This window comes from Dermacentor andersoni, chromosome 6 (assembly GCF_023375885.2).
Source record: "Dermacentor andersoni chromosome 6, qqDerAnde1_hic_scaffold, whole genome shotgun sequence".
NCBI lineage: Eukaryota > Metazoa > Arthropoda > Arachnida > Ixodida > Ixodidae > Dermacentor > Dermacentor andersoni.
Window position 1 is genome coordinate 92,474,729 of NC_092819.1, and position 16,931 is coordinate 92,491,659.

At 49.6% G+C, this 16,931-nt stretch overlaps 1 protein-coding gene across 2 annotated transcripts in view; it reads left to right on the top strand.

Annotated features, from left to right (window-relative positions):
* Positions 1 to 16,931, top strand: part of LOC126522587 (trithorax group protein osa-like) — a 179,177-nt gene that overhangs the window by 142,741 nt on the left and 19,505 nt on the right. The window contains exons 5-14 of one of the 2 annotated variants that reach the window (XM_050171358.3): positions 2,525 to 2,623; positions 3,292 to 3,387; positions 6,099 to 6,524; positions 7,783 to 8,129; positions 9,362 to 9,400; positions 9,776 to 9,964; positions 10,051 to 10,261; positions 10,646 to 11,123; positions 11,871 to 12,318; positions 15,640 to 15,720. In XM_050171358.3, coding sequence (XP_050027315.2) covers positions 2,525 to 2,623; positions 3,292 to 3,387; positions 6,099 to 6,524; positions 7,783 to 8,129; positions 9,362 to 9,400; positions 9,776 to 9,964; positions 10,051 to 10,261; positions 10,646 to 11,123; positions 11,871 to 12,318; positions 15,640 to 15,720 — 2,414 coding nt within the window. The remainder of the gene's footprint in view (positions 1 to 2,524; positions 2,624 to 3,291; positions 3,388 to 6,098; positions 6,525 to 7,782; positions 8,130 to 9,361; positions 9,401 to 9,775; positions 9,965 to 10,050; positions 10,262 to 10,645; positions 11,124 to 11,870; positions 12,319 to 15,639; positions 15,721 to 16,931) is intronic. The other variant, XM_050171359.3, reaches the window with a different exon arrangement.

Sequence of the window (16,931 nt, forward strand, 5' to 3'; positions counted from 1 at the left end):
TCGTTGAGTCACGCTTACACATTCTATTACTGTTAATTTAGTAAACGAATGTTTACAAGTTTATACGGCCGATAACACTACTATCTTTGCTTCGCACAGCCATCTACTAATTTGCTATCCCAATCGGTGCTGCGCTTTTCCAGCGGAACTGCGAGTTATTTTTTCTTCTTCATCCGCAGCTCCGAATTATAGACTGGTGTTGCGTTACAAAGCTAACCGCTTCAGTGCGAAGCTCCTGCGCATTCGCGTGCTTAGTCGACGGTGGAACAGGTGTCACTCATCCTAGCTCGTCTTTGACTTGACTTGTCTCTCGTTGTCCGTTTCGTCGATCCCGCGCGATGCCCTGGGATCTTCGGAACTGACGCAATAGGGGATTCGAAAATTGGGTTCTGGGAGTTCATAGTGTTTATTTTTTTAAAATTTTTTAATCTAGGTAGGCAGTATAATAGCAAGAGCTTGGTGGCGCAACTCACCGCCCCGTTGCAAAGGGGACGCTCATAACATCCATCCATCCATCGGACGTGACTCTCGTGGTTGGCGTGCGAGTACGCGCGAGGCGCCGGCCGTAAGGAGTGAGCAACAGGAACGTGCCTCCCTCTCTGCTCGCACACAACTTCTCTAGGAGAGCGCCACGCGCCGACGATGAACATCGGCGGCCCGTTGCGTGCCCGTCCAGCGTTTCGGCAGCGCCCGTTGCAGAGACTGGGATCGCGTCTGCTGGCGCGTTTCGTTCCTTGTCGTCATGCCCTCTCGGTGGAGACAGTCGGCGTCGGATCGCGCCGCTGGCAGGTCTCCCCGGGCGTCGTCGACTCGCAGGAGACGCCGAAGCGGGGCGCGCTCTGCCTGCGCCGTCGCGCAAACATCGGTAAAGTGCCCGGAAGAGGCGCCGACCGACGCCGCCGTTGGTGCAGGCAAGTTCGCGTGTGGCCGGCACCGTGGCTCACTCGGAAGCGCAGATGTCTTGAGCGTCCCCTGTGACGCGGCTTCGGGATGGGGTCCAATGCCGCACGCGGCTCGCCACGTCGTTTATTCGCGAAAATGAACTGATAACAAAAGCGCGTCGAAGCGCGGCTTGATCGAGCCCCGCGGCGGGGTACGCGATGCAGGAACGCGAGCTGTGGCGGGAGTGCGAATAACTGCCTAGCGTCCAGGTAAGCCGCCGTAGGGGCCGTGCATATAGCTTGCTGAAGGATCCCGTAATTTTGATGGTGATTTGACTGCCACTTGAACTTTTTGGGAAAACAAACATCCGCAGCTGGAATTTTGGGTTCGGTAGTCATCAGCATTGGGCCCTTCCTAACGGTAGCCGAGAGCGTAACGTCCGCGTGCGCTAAGTCATGGAAGTTGTATTCTGGGAAGTTTCTCGCGGAGTGATAGTGCTCGCTGAACTCCCCTTTACTCCCTCGAGATCGCTCGTGACGTGATGCATCGCGCACCCAGGCGCACCGCCAGGGAAAATGGCGTGATGCCGATTGACTCGCGAGACGACGGCGCTTCCGCCATAAGCAAGCTCGTGGTTTGGGAAGCTGTCGCTTGCAGGCGCTAGTGTAACGCTAGCAAATGTCAATCCCTAGGCCCGGTTCGCGCATCGCGATGTCCGCTCGTTCGATACATGCAGCAGGAGAGAAACTATTCGTTTGTCCCCGACGGCGCGACGTCGGCATTTTTGTTGGTGCGCGTCGAGTGCCCGTCCACTGTCGCCGCCACCCTGGCCGATGTTCGCGACGGCGCCATTTTCCGCCGGACGCTTGGCGCGTTTTCGCGGCTTGGACGTCGGCCGTGGCCGCCACCACGGCCGGGCACACCGTGCCCGCGCGCCGCGCGCTCGCGCCTGTTGTAATCGAGCTCTGTTTATGAGCCGAATTCCATGAGACCACGTGAGTGTTCCTCGCATTTGAAACCCCCTCCCCCGCGTGGTTTCTTTCACTCTCTCTCTCTTTTTTAAAGTTAGGCGTCCAGCGGGTTTTCCCCCATGCGTTTTATCTGCGTGCTATCGTGCTCAGTATGAGCTACATACAACGTGTGATCACCTTGCCACGTGCTTTCGCGTTGTAGCTCATACTGAGCGCGGGAAGCCCTGCCTTTCTCCAATAAAATGTGATGGCGAAAATGTGGGGCAGTGTGTTCCAGCTTGTGGTACAGCCATTGCCAAAGACCACCCATCTTCGAGATGCGGCCCTACACTTCGTAAACAAGTAGCCGCGAGTTGCTGCAATAGCCTCCTGCTCTTCCCCAGCTTGAAATGGCTTAGCAGGGGTTCTCAGCAAGGGTCACAGAGATTAATCGTAACGTCATTACAGGTTTACTACAGATCTGTGAGGGTGATAAGGTACTGCAGCTGTTGCCATGGCTGCACTTGGAATTTGAAACAGACTGCAAGGATTTGCCTTCCATCCAGCTTTCTCTTACAATAGGGGCACTTACTTTAGAAACTAATTGTTTAATTAGAAATTAGTGTGCGCAGCCAGAGAGGCATGTCTCTTTGTTTCTCAACTGTGCATTGCTTGCATGATTGCCTGTGCAGGTTCACAGTCAAACATTCCTGTGCCTCCTCGACCCTCATCAAGTCAATCTGAGAGCAGTGCGCCAAATCATCTTTCTCAACCACAGCTGCCTCAGCAAGGTGCGTGTTATTTGACTCCCAGCTCTGTTGCAGTTTAGCTTTATAAGGGTGCATGTGGTAAAGATTACTGTCAAGTTAAGCTGTATTAATTATGCTTCTAGAATGACAAACGGGTTGCTCTTAGTGCAAGCGGAAGCTTGGGAAACCAGAAAATATGCAAAGCAGCAAAAAAAAAAAAAAAAATCAAATTGTGAGTAATCTGTACTTGTTTGCTATTGGGGACTAAAATAGTAATGAAAGAATACTTCCAGCTGTTTAAGGGGATGTAGTGTTTGGCTTTAGCTTGGCTTTAAAGGAACATAAATCAAGTATGGTGTGTTATGGATTCATTGGTAAACTAAACCTTAAAAAACTATATTTGTTTTGACAATAGCCTTGTCTCCTTGATATGACAACAGAAGGGTAGGTACCTTGTCATTTCCTGTTTAATTTTCTCCTCTTTAAATATGTTTATTAGAGGCGGCACTTGTAAACGTAGCAACTTGCCTTGACGCTGCACAATTTTGGCTACTGGACTGTCTTTCCTTGGCTTGTTCGTCAATTACTGGCAAGCTGGGCTTTGCCACTGTGACAGTGAACATCAACACCACTATCACATAACTAAAAAGAGATGTGCACAGAGATCACAGGAAACAAAAAACTGAACATACTCCTTTGTTTCCACCCAGGGTACAACCAACAGATGCAGGCATCGTCAATGTATGCAGCCAAGATGCATCAAGGAATCATGTCGTCATCTTATCCCGGTCCCCACTATCCTCAAAGTAAGATGTTTCTCTGTTTCCTGTTGAGAACATCTGTAGTTGTGGAGTCTGTTGAATTTTTTGAAATTTGCTGTTCAACCCCTGTTGAAGCTCCTGATTTATTGTACTGTCAGTGATGTGTTTGTGAACTACACATACTCTTGCGTTCCACTCTAGGTTTCTGGAATAGGAAGCCAATAAGTTTAGAAAAAATGGATAGACATACAGCTGTGTTGAACCAAACATGGCATACAGGGTGTGGCCGTGAAGTAGTAGGCCTTTGTTTTCCCCGCCGAGCAGAACAGCTGCGTGGTGGTGCCAGCAGGCATAATGGGTACAGCACGTCCAAGCTATGCATGTGCATATCATGACAGCTGTTGGTAAGGCATTACGGATAAAAAATTTATTACTAAATGTAGTATCTTGTTTTATCTCGGTCGTAGTTTTAAATGGAGTTTACCATCGAGCCATGGAATTTCAAACAACCGGGCAAACTGTTGACTTTGCATTTTACACGGCAATGCTCATTCATTTGAGGAAGGAGGCTTTCCTTTTCTGCAATGAGATCACCACTACCTGGATCCTCCATCACGAAAATGTGTGTCGCACATTGCTGAAAGTGAGGGAGTTTTGACCAAGCACAGCGGGGCAACAGTGATTCATACGGCTCCCCTACAGTCTAACTTGGCCCCAGCCAACTTCATTTTGTTCCCTTGGATCAAATGTGGCTTGCAAGGACAGCGTTTTGAGACCGTAAGCAAAATCAAAGCATCCCTAATACAGGCTCTAACAGATGTTCATGTTGCCGTGCATACCAATCTTGGCAGAAACGCGGACACAGTACATCAGCACCCAAGGAGCATATTTTGAAGGTACCAAGTGCTTGTGTATTAGCAAGTTGAAATAAATTTGTTTCCTGGCAATAATCTTACTACTTTCCGGACGCACCACCCTGTACATTGTGATATGTTTCTGGAGCTAATTATTCTCTGCAATGTGGTGGTACTTGTATGTAGTGCATCTTGTTTCAGTTTAGCATAGGTTCTATTAGAGTCGTCGACCGATGAATCAAACACCGATAATTCGGACAGCTTAGTGGCACCGCCAATGGCACCATTGACTTAATGTGTAAAGACGACCGTTATTTCAGACAGCCGTCCGTGGCTGTAGCATAAGGCAACTCTGCCACCATTATCTCCTCTGGCAACCTTGGCGAGACATTAAGTATGGCCTCAGAGATTACACGTTAGATGGTAATCCATTGCCTTGGTTGCAGCACTGTGTCTCAGGGATATAGATTTAACTGCAAATTCCGATCTTGGAGGCCTTGCCTGAATTGTGAGGTCTCATCAACATCGGGATCATCACATCGATTCCGACACTATCGTGCATGGCTCACTCTTGTTTGTTGAATTTGCCTTCCGGACAGGGTTCTGCCATTTGGTGCTTGATTGTTTCTTTAGTATGCGTTCCAGACTGTGCTCTGCTTGCTCCAAGAAATCTTTCTCCGGACTTTATCAGCACTCCGCATCAAATGGCACCAACGGTGCCCTAGCAGTCCAGCTCCGAATGAGTCTTGAGTCGCAGTCCAAATGAGCATGCTTCCTAACTGAAGAGCTTGAACTGCCTACCACAATGAGCTCAAATGCGGACATCATTGATGACCTGCTAGGCTGCCGTGGGCCGATTCCTGCCGCCGTTACATTTGAAGACTTTGCAGACGTCGACAGTGTGGTGTCGTCGTGTGTCGAACTGAACGATGACTAAACAATCGAGCAAGTTCTGCCATTGTCAAACTGCGACTCCAACCCGGATGATCTGCCGTGAGCACTGGTGCCTTCACATGCTTATGTAACTCGAGCCTTTGCAGTCTTTCCATCGGTGTACAGAGACAACACAAAACCGGCAGAAATACAGTAAAAGCTCGTTAATTCACAACTCGACAATTCGAAATTTCGGATAATTCGAAGTAGCCGCCGCGGTCCGTCTATTGAAAGCAATAGGTAACACACCCCGCTAATTCACACTGAAATGCGCACCGTCGCCGCTAATTCGAACTCCGCGCCATAGTAAATGGGGAGAGTGCTAGTGCGCGGGAGCTATCTAATAATTTCTAATAATCATAATTAATAATAATATCTAATAATATAGCTATCTAATAATTTGCTATCTTAAACGATGCTTCGCTTTTCGGGCGAAATTGTCGGGCACGTCGGACTGCATTGACCGCGTCCGGTTACGTTGGCTGCGCCAGTGCTTCAAAGTATAGACGTTGTTCACGCCACGTCGGACTATATACGTGCCTTAACCGAGCGATTTATCCCTCTGACTTTCATTAGTTCAAATTTTTGTAGCATCTTTGTAGCATGTAGAATTAACAAGCTTTTACTGTACAGGTGGACTTGGTTGCATGTAAGCGAAAGTGCATGTAGCAATGAATCAACCACTTCTTCCTTGCACAGGGGCCTTAAAACATAAACAAAATTATCTTTCTTTGCATACATTCGCATTTTTCGGAGATTTGATAGTTTGGACTTTTTACATTCCTCGTGAAGTTTGAATTATCGGTTGTCGACTGTACTTAAAGCGGGTACCGACAAGCCTTCATGACGCGATGACCAAGCACGTTGTGCCAGTGGATTTCCTGTGTTTGTGTTTACTTGCCGTTTCAATGCTTTGTCTGTCAGCCTGCATGTGCTCAGAGCAGTCCACTTTATTCTCCCCGTCTGCAGGCAGCTACCCTAGGCAACAAGGAGCCCTGGGCGCCATGCCAGGCTACGGGCCCCCACAGGGTCCCGGCGGCTACCCAGCCGGGCGGATGGGCTCACAGGGTGGCTACCCGTACGGCAACTCGCAGTACGGCGGCTACGGAGGTGCCAACAGCCTGATGCCCCCACCACCAGGACCCCAGTACCCGAAGGCGGCGGGTGCAGCCTCTTCAATGGGGGCAGTGCCCCCGCAGGCGCCCGGTGGGCCCACGCGCCCCATGTACCTGCGCCAGCACCTTCAGCAGAAGATGTACGGCTACAGCAGTCCCATGACACCCCCCGGTGGGGAGGGGGCCTCCCCTTCCCCTTCGGAAGGTGGCCCTCCTCCTCCAGGTGGAGGTCCCATGCCACCGGGTGCCTGCTATTCGCAATGTCCACCAGCACCCATGAGTGAGTGGCTTTACATTTATAGGTTGCTGTTGTGAAACCTGTTGTGTTTAGTGTTTGGCTCCTTTAGGATACATCATAGCGTTTTTATAGACAATTCTGCTCAGTAGACGCTGTCGATCCAAGACATTACAGTAGGCTAGTTCGGAAACTTAAGGGTAGCATATCCACCTTTCCATCATTGCTGCACCTTCTTTTTCTGTCTGTCCAAGCTTACTGTCATAAGAGGGGCCTTTCTGCTACTGCAGAAATGCTATGAACTTATGAAGCTGAACTTATAGGGTATGTACAACCCTACTAGGTATGCTTGCATGTGGACAAAAATTTGGCTGTGGAATACTAGTTGGGGGTGCAGCAGCTATGTTGTTCAAGACTGTTGACAGCAATGCTCAAGTGTATCATAGTTCAGCTTTCTGAGGTTTTTGCTCTGTCCTACAATTTGAACTTTGTGGGCTTGGTTGCAACCTTCACAAGAGGCGTGTTTTGTCATGACTGTTTTTAGTTGGTTAGTTTTTGTTGACTGAAGTGAGGGTCTCGGGTATTTTTGACTTCTTAACGGGGCCCTGAACCACTTTTTATTTAAGTGGAGAAAGAAATTTGAAGTGGAAATAGGCTATTTCAGAAATACCTTGCTGCTAAAGGTACTTTCATGCTCTTCAGCAGACGTGAAGTTATTGACAATCAAAGACAGCCTCCGCCTTGCTCCCATTCCTTCTTCAAAGCCTTGCACTGCAAAGGTGACGGTGGAGTGGGGTCTGCCCACAATGCTCCAACTTTTAAATTTCACCGTGGTGTGTAGTTCAGATTTTGAATATAAACGTAGATGCCGTGACTACCTCCTTTGGTACCTACGACACGCTAAGTGCAAGCCAAACATGGGCCCCTTTAAAGTGCGCGGATTGGATTGGCAAGTGAAACAGTATGGCCAAAACTAATGCACTGTTGTACTGGACACAGAATGCACTGTCGATAATACAGCCCCTGATGACAAGAGATAGGAAACCGAAGTAGTGCTCAGTGTGGCTTCTTAGGTGTAGTGTCTTTTGCGCGGATGCGTGTTCTAAATCAGTGGAAGGATGTTTGAGTACTTTTTCACTCACTGCTGGGTATTCTGTTGTGCTTGTATGGTGCTTGAAATACCAGCTTTCAATAATGCGCCGGAGCCAGCCTGTGTACCCTTTCGCATGCTTGGTAGTTGCACTGCACACTTTTGGGCCATCAATTCCAACAATCTTGCCTTCTGCCTCAATGGGGTGTGCAGGTGGGCCGGCCTCACTGTTGTCGCAGCAGGGAGGTGTTGGAGGCAGCCCTCCCGTAACAGGTCCAGGTCAGGACGGAGGTGGTGGCGGCGGGGGGCGACCCCAACTTGCACCGCCACCTACGGTGCTGGATGAGGGGAGCCAGGCATCCAATGCGTCCGCCTCGTCATCACTTCCCGAGGAGCACCTGGGGCCGGGTGACAAGGGGGGCAGCAGCAAGCAGCCGCCCATGTCGCACCCGCCTACGCCCAACACCCTTCCCTCTCCTGGCGGTGCCTCCATGTCCTCCTTCCACGACGAGTTCGAGAGCGTCTCGAGCCCAAGCTGGCCACGGACACCAGCGAGCCCTGTGAGTGGCCATCCCACAGTATTTGTATGAAAAGGTGGCTGCTGCGGTTGTGGCTATTTACGCATTATATCATAGTGCATCAGGAGGTCTTAAAGTCATTCTTTAAGGCCATAACTATGTACAGCTATAGGTCAGTCCTTAAGGGTGTAAGCTGCACTTGAAGGCCTAAACACTGCAGAAAAATTAACTTTTGCAGTTTTCTCATTTTCACGCTTCCAAGACATCATTGCTTTAAGATTTATTGAATAAGATTATGATACCCTTAATTTCCGTGAGCATTTATAAGTTTTGCCCCAGTAAAGATGTTTTGGAATATTCTACTTGGATTTCTCAAAACAACAATCGTCATGTCCTTTCTGTTGTGGAGGAGCAAGATCTTTTGTTCTGCTTGGCTGTCGTTATAATTTTTCCCCTAGAAAAATAATGATAGGGTGTGTCATGAAGTAAATTGAGCTGCTTCATGCAGGAACTGGAGAAGCAGCTTGTGGAACCGATTGTCCTCGAGCAGATGAACATAACAAAACGCATTGAGATCGACTTTTGAGCTGTTCGAACATTCTGAATTTTGTGTTTTCCTTTCATTTTTTTCAAGGCGGAAGTGCAGTGACATCAGACAGGGTTTTGTCTTTCACATACTCTCTCGAGATAGCTGCACTCATGTTTGCATGACCCTGGCTTTGAAGTGTTGCCCCAGAAGGTGTTCTGGTGATAGACTGGTGGCAGATCTCGGTACACACTTGCTGGTCAGTTGACGTAGTAAGCCGAAGGTCTCAAGCTGCCAAAAAGCATTGGGCTGCATACTTGGCAGGCTGCTTATGATGCACATCGAAGGAAAGTAGCAGTCGCCTGAGAGTTAGCAGGCAAATTTTGGACCCCCCCCCCCCCCCCCCCCCCCCCCCCCCCGCTCTTTTAAAACATATCTCCCTGTTAAATTCGGGTAAATACTACCGTACTTACCCGAATTAATGCCAGTGTTGCCGAATGCCAGTGACAACAAGGAGGTTTGGGCATTTTGTACAATTTTAATGTGCAGGCAGTCTTTTTTAATCTACTTCCTTTGGGGGAAGAAAACGACGCATGTTAGGTTCAGGTAAAGCAGCAGACAGTGCTCATTTTTAAGAGTGTTACCTGCAGAGGTACACATCAGCCGAAATGGTTGGAAGGCAGACGTAAGGAGTTGTTGTGCATCTCTGAAATACTTTTTCTAAATCGGCTTCCTGTTTCTTTCGTAGGTTGTGAATAGCCAAGTGTACGAGCATCATATGATAAAGGTACGTGGCAGGTTGTTATTGCATCATTCTTGCTTTAGGGTGTGCTAAATTGTTTTTAAACATTACACCCATGATTTCGTTGAGTAAAAGTGACCTGAAGTTTGCTTCTTTTGCTTCTTATTATTGGCTTCTCACCTTAAACTTTCTGTGTTCACTTCTTTCAGAACTTTTAACTGGTATAAGCAAGAAAAAATTATTTTGCGCTTCTTTCTCCATATGTCCCAACAGTGCATGTACTGCGTGTTCCATTTCTTGTTTCTACTGGGCTGCCGTAGCTATGCAAAGGCAGTGTGCACACAGGCGCATAGCTGTTGTGCTTGGTGCGGCCGTTTCTGCCCATATGCGCTGACATACTCTCTCTCCTGCTGTGTGCAGCGGCCAGATGGCCTCCTGAAACTGTACGACATGTCGGAAGACCCCGAGCGAAGGGCCTTCCTGGACAAGCTGATAGTGTACAACGACGAGCGTGGTACTCCCATCACCCAGTGCCCAACCATCAGCAAACAGCCCCTGGACTTGTTTCGCCTCTACCTCATCGTCAAGGATCGAGGTGGCTTCGTGGAAGTGAGTGTGCGCCTTATCCTGTGTGGGTGCTGTGGCTGGCAAGTGTTGCTGAGCGTGCTGCTTCCTCCTCGCCCCTTGTCTTGCAGGTAACGAAGGCAAAGCATTGGAAGGATGTGGCTGGTGTGCTGGGCATCGGGGCCTCCTCTAGTGCTGCGTACACCCTGCGTAAGCAGTACATCAAGCATCTGCTGCCGTTTGAGTGCAAGTTTGACCGAGGGGGCATCGACCCTCAGCCCATCATCAGCCAGCTGGAGTCGGCCTCCCGAAAGAAGGCCAAGGGAACCATGTCGCCTTCGGGTGCGTCTTGTTCTTCCATTGCTTGGTGGACGCGCTTGTGGGCTGTGTACACGTTTGTGCTGCTGCGCTCTTCAGTTAAATGTGCAAAGTGGGCAATGGCATTCGTCAGGAGGGTTGTACTGTACACATATACTGAATTACGATCCCCATGTTCAAATAAATCTGACACTACTATCAAATACACAGCAGGCTTAGAAGGGAAGCCACGCCGTTATGGCAGCGAATCACTGAACGGAATTCATTGAACTGTAACCTTTACCGTTGGCTTGTGAATCGTTCTGCACAAATTTGTGGTACGGACCTTTGTTGTAAACTGCTGCGTTGTGGCAGGGGGCGTGCATGAAAGATGCTGTGTGAGCGCCTCCTTTTCTGCTGGTGTTGTAGGTGCGAGTCAAGATTATGGGCCACCTGCCCAGACGATGGAGAGCTACCCGAGCAGTGGAGGCTACCACCCAGGGGCACCCTACCCCCCAAGTGGTCCCCCCAGCATGATGGGGGCTTCTGAGTACCCGTGTCCGCCTGGCTACCCGCCTTCAAACCATGTGGGTGGTGGCTGTGAGCCAGATGGCTACCCTCCTTCCGAGGAAGGGCCCTACCCTGGGGAGGGGTACCCTCCTCCACATGGCTACCCTCAGGCGCCCCCCTACGCGGCAGCCAGCCAGGCCAGCCTGAGTGGGGGCTCCTGCGGCTATGCAGGGCCTGGTGGTGATCAGTATGGGCCTGCTGCCCCTGAAGGCTACCCCCACGAGGGGGGCTACAATGGCAGGGACCCCTACAGCAGCAGCGGCTATCCCATGCGGCCGCAGTCAGGGGCACCACCCTACCCACCCCAGTACCAGGGAAGCCACTACGACAGGGAAAGGTGCGGCAGGCCTTTTTGCTCTCATGGTGTCGCAGTTGGACTTTCCTCCTCTGAAGTAGATACTGGAGAAGGAAAATGTCCCTTGATGGTAGCAGGACTGTTGGGGTTTGGTGGATATCAGACAAAAAGGGTTATAGAAACTGAAAATGTAATTTTCAAAAAATAGGTTGTTTGGCAATTTTTCGCAATGCGAAAGCCGCGTCCCCCTTTAAGGAGGCTGCCCTATTTGCTCCATAACACACCGTGTCCACAGTGTCAAATTGCACTGTGAACAGATAGCTGTTTGTACCCTTCTACATACCTGCAGACTGAATCGGTGATTTGGCTCATCATGTGACCTAGTGTCAAAATCATTGTGGTCTTGAGTCTGACGAGAGTGAATAGTGCATGCCAGGATTCTTGGGGCTAGATTTGGGGGCTCTAGCATGACTAAGTCTCATTGTAGAAAAAAAAAAAAAAAGTTGTTCCCCCCTCTAGTGATTGATTTTTATTATTAACATTACCAAGAGGTGGGTGGTGTAAGTTTGAAACAGTCGCTGACGCTTGTGCTTATACTGTGGCCACCAGTCGAGTACCTAAACAGTCGGTACTCCGTGTTGCATCTTCTCGCTTCATTGTTTGTGATCCTGGTGGTTCTTGTTCATCTCTCATGATTACAGAAGAGAAAGGGCACTGACTCAGAAGGCTTCTTTTCTCTCCTTTTGGTATTGTCCGAGTGAATGACAAGTCAATCAATTGACCTTCCAGGTACGAGCAGCAGCAGCAACAGCAAGCACAGCAGCAGCAGCAGCAACAGCAGCAACAGCCACAGCAGCAGCCGCAGCAGCAACAGGGGGCGTCTGGGGGTGCCCCACCATCGTCCCAACCGGGTGCGACGGCAGCGCCCCCACGACCCCAGCCACCCCCGTCATCCCAGATGGGCGCGGGACCTCCGAGTGCCGCGGAGCCTCTGTACCAGTACGGCTCCTCCGCAGCAGCCACAGGTCCCACCCCCCCATCACAGGCAGTAGCAGCAGCGGCAGCAGCAGGCAGCTACCAGAGCAGGCCCTACCCACCCGGCCCACCAACCACGCCGGGCCAGGCACCACCTTATTCCACACCACCGACCCAGGGGGTTGCCCCGCCACCACCTCCCCAGGGGAGCACCCCTGAGCCCTACCCTCCAACCAGGGTCCCCCCAGAACAGGCCTACCAGGTAGGGGCCCCCTCTTTTGCTTTGGTTGGAATGCTGCTGTTTTGCTTCTCTTGGTTACCTGGCACGTTTGCTGCCAAATGCTCCAAAGCCTGTCTGATTCGATTGGTACACGGCTATGTGATTTGGATTAATTACTGTTTGCAGCCCTAACACAGTACAGTCAAACCTCGATATATCGAACACGGATAAATCGAATTATTGCGTATATCGAACAATTTCTATATCACATGGAAAATCGCATGCATTTTTAATTCTTTATTTCGAACGGGGCCGGATGTAAAATGGATATATCGAACTCCGCCGCCCCAGACCAAGCGCGCTCTGTTGACAGGAGGCGAGCTTTCCCGCAACACTCTCGAAGATAGCGGCGGCGCGATCGGCGTACCAGACTGCTGCGTACGACAGCTGCCCACATCGGTTGCGCCGAGGGCGCCATTTGAACGTAGCGGCGTACACACGCGGCGGCTTGGAGCCAGCACGGCCGCCTCGAACACGCGCGCACCTATGCGCGCACGGCGGGGCAAGCCGCCTCGATCACGCGAGCACGGCGAGGCTTGCCCCCGCCGTGCGCGCGTGATCGAGGCGGCCGGGGAGCCAGTTGGAGTGCTTTGTCGGTGCTGAGCCACACATCATGTGCATTGCGGACTTCGTTGGCGGTGACGACAGCACCGGAACAGTGGCGGAGTTAACAGACGTGGATATCGCGGCAGAAGTGACTGCTGAGCGGCCAAACGAAGACGCTGCCGAGGCTGATCCAGCAAGCGCTGATGTTGCCCCGCTCCCGACTGCAACTGAGGCTGTAGCTGCTTTGGCCGTTGTACGCCGCTACTGCGGCACAATAGAAGGCACTGGACTGTCCCTTGTGGACCGTTCGGACTATGTTGAGGACGCCGTGGTCAAGCACGCGGTTGCCAATATGAAGCAGGCTACGCTGCTTCAGTACTTTCAGCGAACAAAATAAATACTTTGTTTCAAGCTTCATGTGAGTATCTATTGCGCCACGATTGGTTCATTGATTGATTTGCGCTAGTTTTTGACGTGTTTTCTACGTGATCTTATATATCGAATTCCGGCTATATCGAACTATTTTGCGATCACCGCGCTGTTCGATATATCGAGGTTCGACTGTATAACCATGTTAATGGGTTTTTCAAGGGACTGTGTAAAGAAACCGTAAAAGTGAGGAAGCCCCCAAATTACCACAGCAACATCAGAAACAGCTCTGATTGGCTGCAAGTACAACTGTTAGGGGTCGCGGCATTGGTATTGCGACTGGACCCTGTGTGTATGCGCATGTATAAATAAAGGGCACATGCAATGTTCTGTGACAGTAGCCCCTTTTCACTCCTTATATGATTTGCCGCATTAAGATGGCTGTACTACAGCAAAGCTGACTTTAGGAAATGGGGGGGAGGGGGGAGACAATTGCACTGTGACATGCTTTTTGGGAATGACATTACCATATTGGGTTGGGGCCATGGGTGAGCCTTGACAGGCCTAACCGTGAATATACATTTACTGTCTTCATACGAACATGTGACAGCAAATTTCCTCTGCACCACTAAACTTGTGTGAACACTACATTGAACCGTAACTTAAAATGCGGGAACATTACTGAATGTCAACGTATCAAATGGGAACATAATATGTAGGTGTCACTGGGATTTTGGTCATGGCCGTGAAAACACTATGTAGCAGCCGTGAAAACTCCACTGCAAAGAACCTATCAATGAGGTTCTATATTATAATGTGTGCATTGCATCAGAATCATCAAATTGATTGTGTTGGTGAACTTTTACTGCATACTGTAAGTTACTTAGCTGTGCGTGGCGTCGGATTTGTCAGATTTTGCAGGCTGTTTCTCCAACTGACGCACAAAACTGAGCCAAAGTGCCTCTTTAATTGAGTATTAACTTCATCACGACTGCATGATTGAGAGAGGACAAAATGGGAAAATTTTTGAAGATTACAGTCCAGCGCTCTAGTGTTATGCCTAGGCCAGGTGACACTCTACGCAAGTTAATTCCGGTCATCACTGAAACTCGATTTGGATAATACAGAGAGTCTGCATAGAAGCTTCCGAGACGTGTTCAAGAACTCTCTCCTTGTGGCCTTTTCTTGCTATGCAAATAATGTTGCAGGGTCGCTGCTTGCTTCTTTTTCTCACACCATCATATGCATCATCGACTTTTGTCCACTTTGTGACTGTCTTCCTAGCTGGCGTTTTGCTTACCTTGTGCATTGTGTTGCTTTCGGTGTCAAGAAGTCATGTCAGGGCTACAGGCACAGAAACCTTGTGTCTGCTGTCCCCTAGCTTCACTAAAAGGATTTATTGATGACTTTTACAAACATGCATTTGTTACAGGTAATAATAGTGATTTACAAAAATTTTATTGTAGAAAGCTTTGCTAGAAAGATAAAATGGAGAAATATCAAGGCTGCGATAGCATTTCCACTGCATCCTGTACTACGTTTGGCGTTGTGTGTTGAAAACAAATCGGCATAGAAGTCGGAGCGAAGCTTCACCCTCTTGCACGAATAACAAAAAGCAAATTCACACGTCGTTTTTGCCGGCAGACCAACATGGAAAGAAAAAAGAAAGAAAAGAAAAAGTTAGGAAGCTATTGACGATGGTTTTCAATGTTTAGCGAATAGCTTGAACGAATGAGTAAGCGAGCGAGAAAGGAAGAGAGTGGACGAATGAGAGAGCAAGCTAGAAAGTGAACAAGATAACTAACATCATGCTGCTGAGCACCAGGTTGTGGATCGAATCCCGGCCGTGGCGGCCGCATTTCGATGGAGGCGAAATGCGAAAACACCCGTGTACTTAGATTTAGGTGCACGTTAAAGATCCCCAAGTGGTCGAAATTTCCGGAGTCCTCCACTACGGCGTGCCTCAGAATCAGAAAGTGGTTTTGGCACATAGAACCCCATAATTTTTAACTGACATTTTCCTTGCTCAGCCCACCCATCGACAGCCAACCAACCTAAAAGATGGCTGAACGAGCTAAACATAGCTATTTGCTCTGAAAACCAATACCTGGAGGCCGCGATTGCAGGTTCTCACCCACCATCCAAGCTTTCTGGGCCTTTTTGCCAGGCTGCGGCTTTGCAAATGCAGCATCTTTTGTGTTCTAGCCACAACTCCCCTTCTGTGTATGTGTGTGTGCTTTGTTGTTGCTGCTGCTGTTGTTGCTATTGTTGCTGTTGTTGTTGCTATTGTTGGTGCTGTTGTTGCCCTTGTTTATTTTTTCCACTGTGCTCTGCTATAGTTGGTGTACCTTTATCAGTATGGTTCCCTCCCTCACCCCCACCACTTAGATGGCCCGAGGTCCAACCCCTTTACCCCCAAGATCAATACCCAAGGCTCCTCCTGCACCCCCTCATCCTCCTCCTCCACAAGTAGGTAGCCTGCCACTGCTGCTGATGAAGTTGAACTGGTTCAAAGGGTGGCAGAGATACCGAAACTGCGACTGTCACTTCCTTTTCCTTTAAAAGTTAAATGCAGAAATCCACAAGTGTGCTTTGACACATACCTTGTCTGACCTAACGTAGATGGCAAGCCTCGGTCTAGAACCATAAGCAGGGTGTGAGAGTGTCAACCTCTGTCGCTGTCACTGCCACCGTCCCTACCCCGTGCCAGCTGAGCTTCTGAACATGTCACTCAACTTCCACAGAGTTGGGGCTCATTCACACAGACTATTACCACAGGCTGCACAACAGACCACAGCTGGCAACCAAAGAGTAGCTCACAGCGACTGGTGTTCACACAGGCAAGCGCTACTTGCCAGTTGCCACACCAAAATGTCTTGCGTTTGATGACGTTCACAGCTGGTCGTGCTGTGATTGCCTGCCACTTAAAAATAAGTGTCAGCGTACACAGAGATCCTGTTCCTGCCCATCTCATTTGTTCAGAAGCTTTACGTCTGCAATCGTAGAGCTGAAAAGTATAGCAGTGAACAACTAATCCAGAACAGTCTCCTTTCGACGAAAAAGACCATTTGCGACCCACTTTGCTGCGTCAATTCTGTGAGTTGCCAGTGTGAATGAGCCCTTACTGGCAGGAACTCTGTGTCAAGCCAAGTTGGATGTCTGGGGAAGCCTGCTTATGGAATTTCAGCGTTGTGTCTTTTTTGGAAGAGTGAGAACGCAGCAGCAGTTTTGGTGTCTCCACCCTTCTGGGCGGTGTGCTTGTTTGTGCAAGTGTGCTTTAGCAAAGCCAGGGCATGTCCTGCTCATCATGAGCCCATGATGAGGCCTATGAGTTGCATGTTGCAAGGATTCTTTTTCTCCAACTCTATTGATTTATTTTGATGCCCAGTGCCAATTGCGTGCCTGCTTTGCCAATTGCCAACTGACACTCACAATTGTATTGGCACAGCTTTGTGCAAGCCAAGGACAAAGGGCAAAGAAAGAATGGAAAAGGAAACAAAATCCTTTCAGAAAACAACCCTTCGACCCACCCCTTGGCATGTTGCATCTTAGACTGACGGGTAGCTAGAGTTGCTCTGGTGCGGCCCTTCTGTTTGTGCAAATCAAAGGCCTAGGCACCCAGCCACCCTATTTTGGTGCTGTGTACGTATGTGTGTGCTTTGTATGTCAGTTGTTGCATG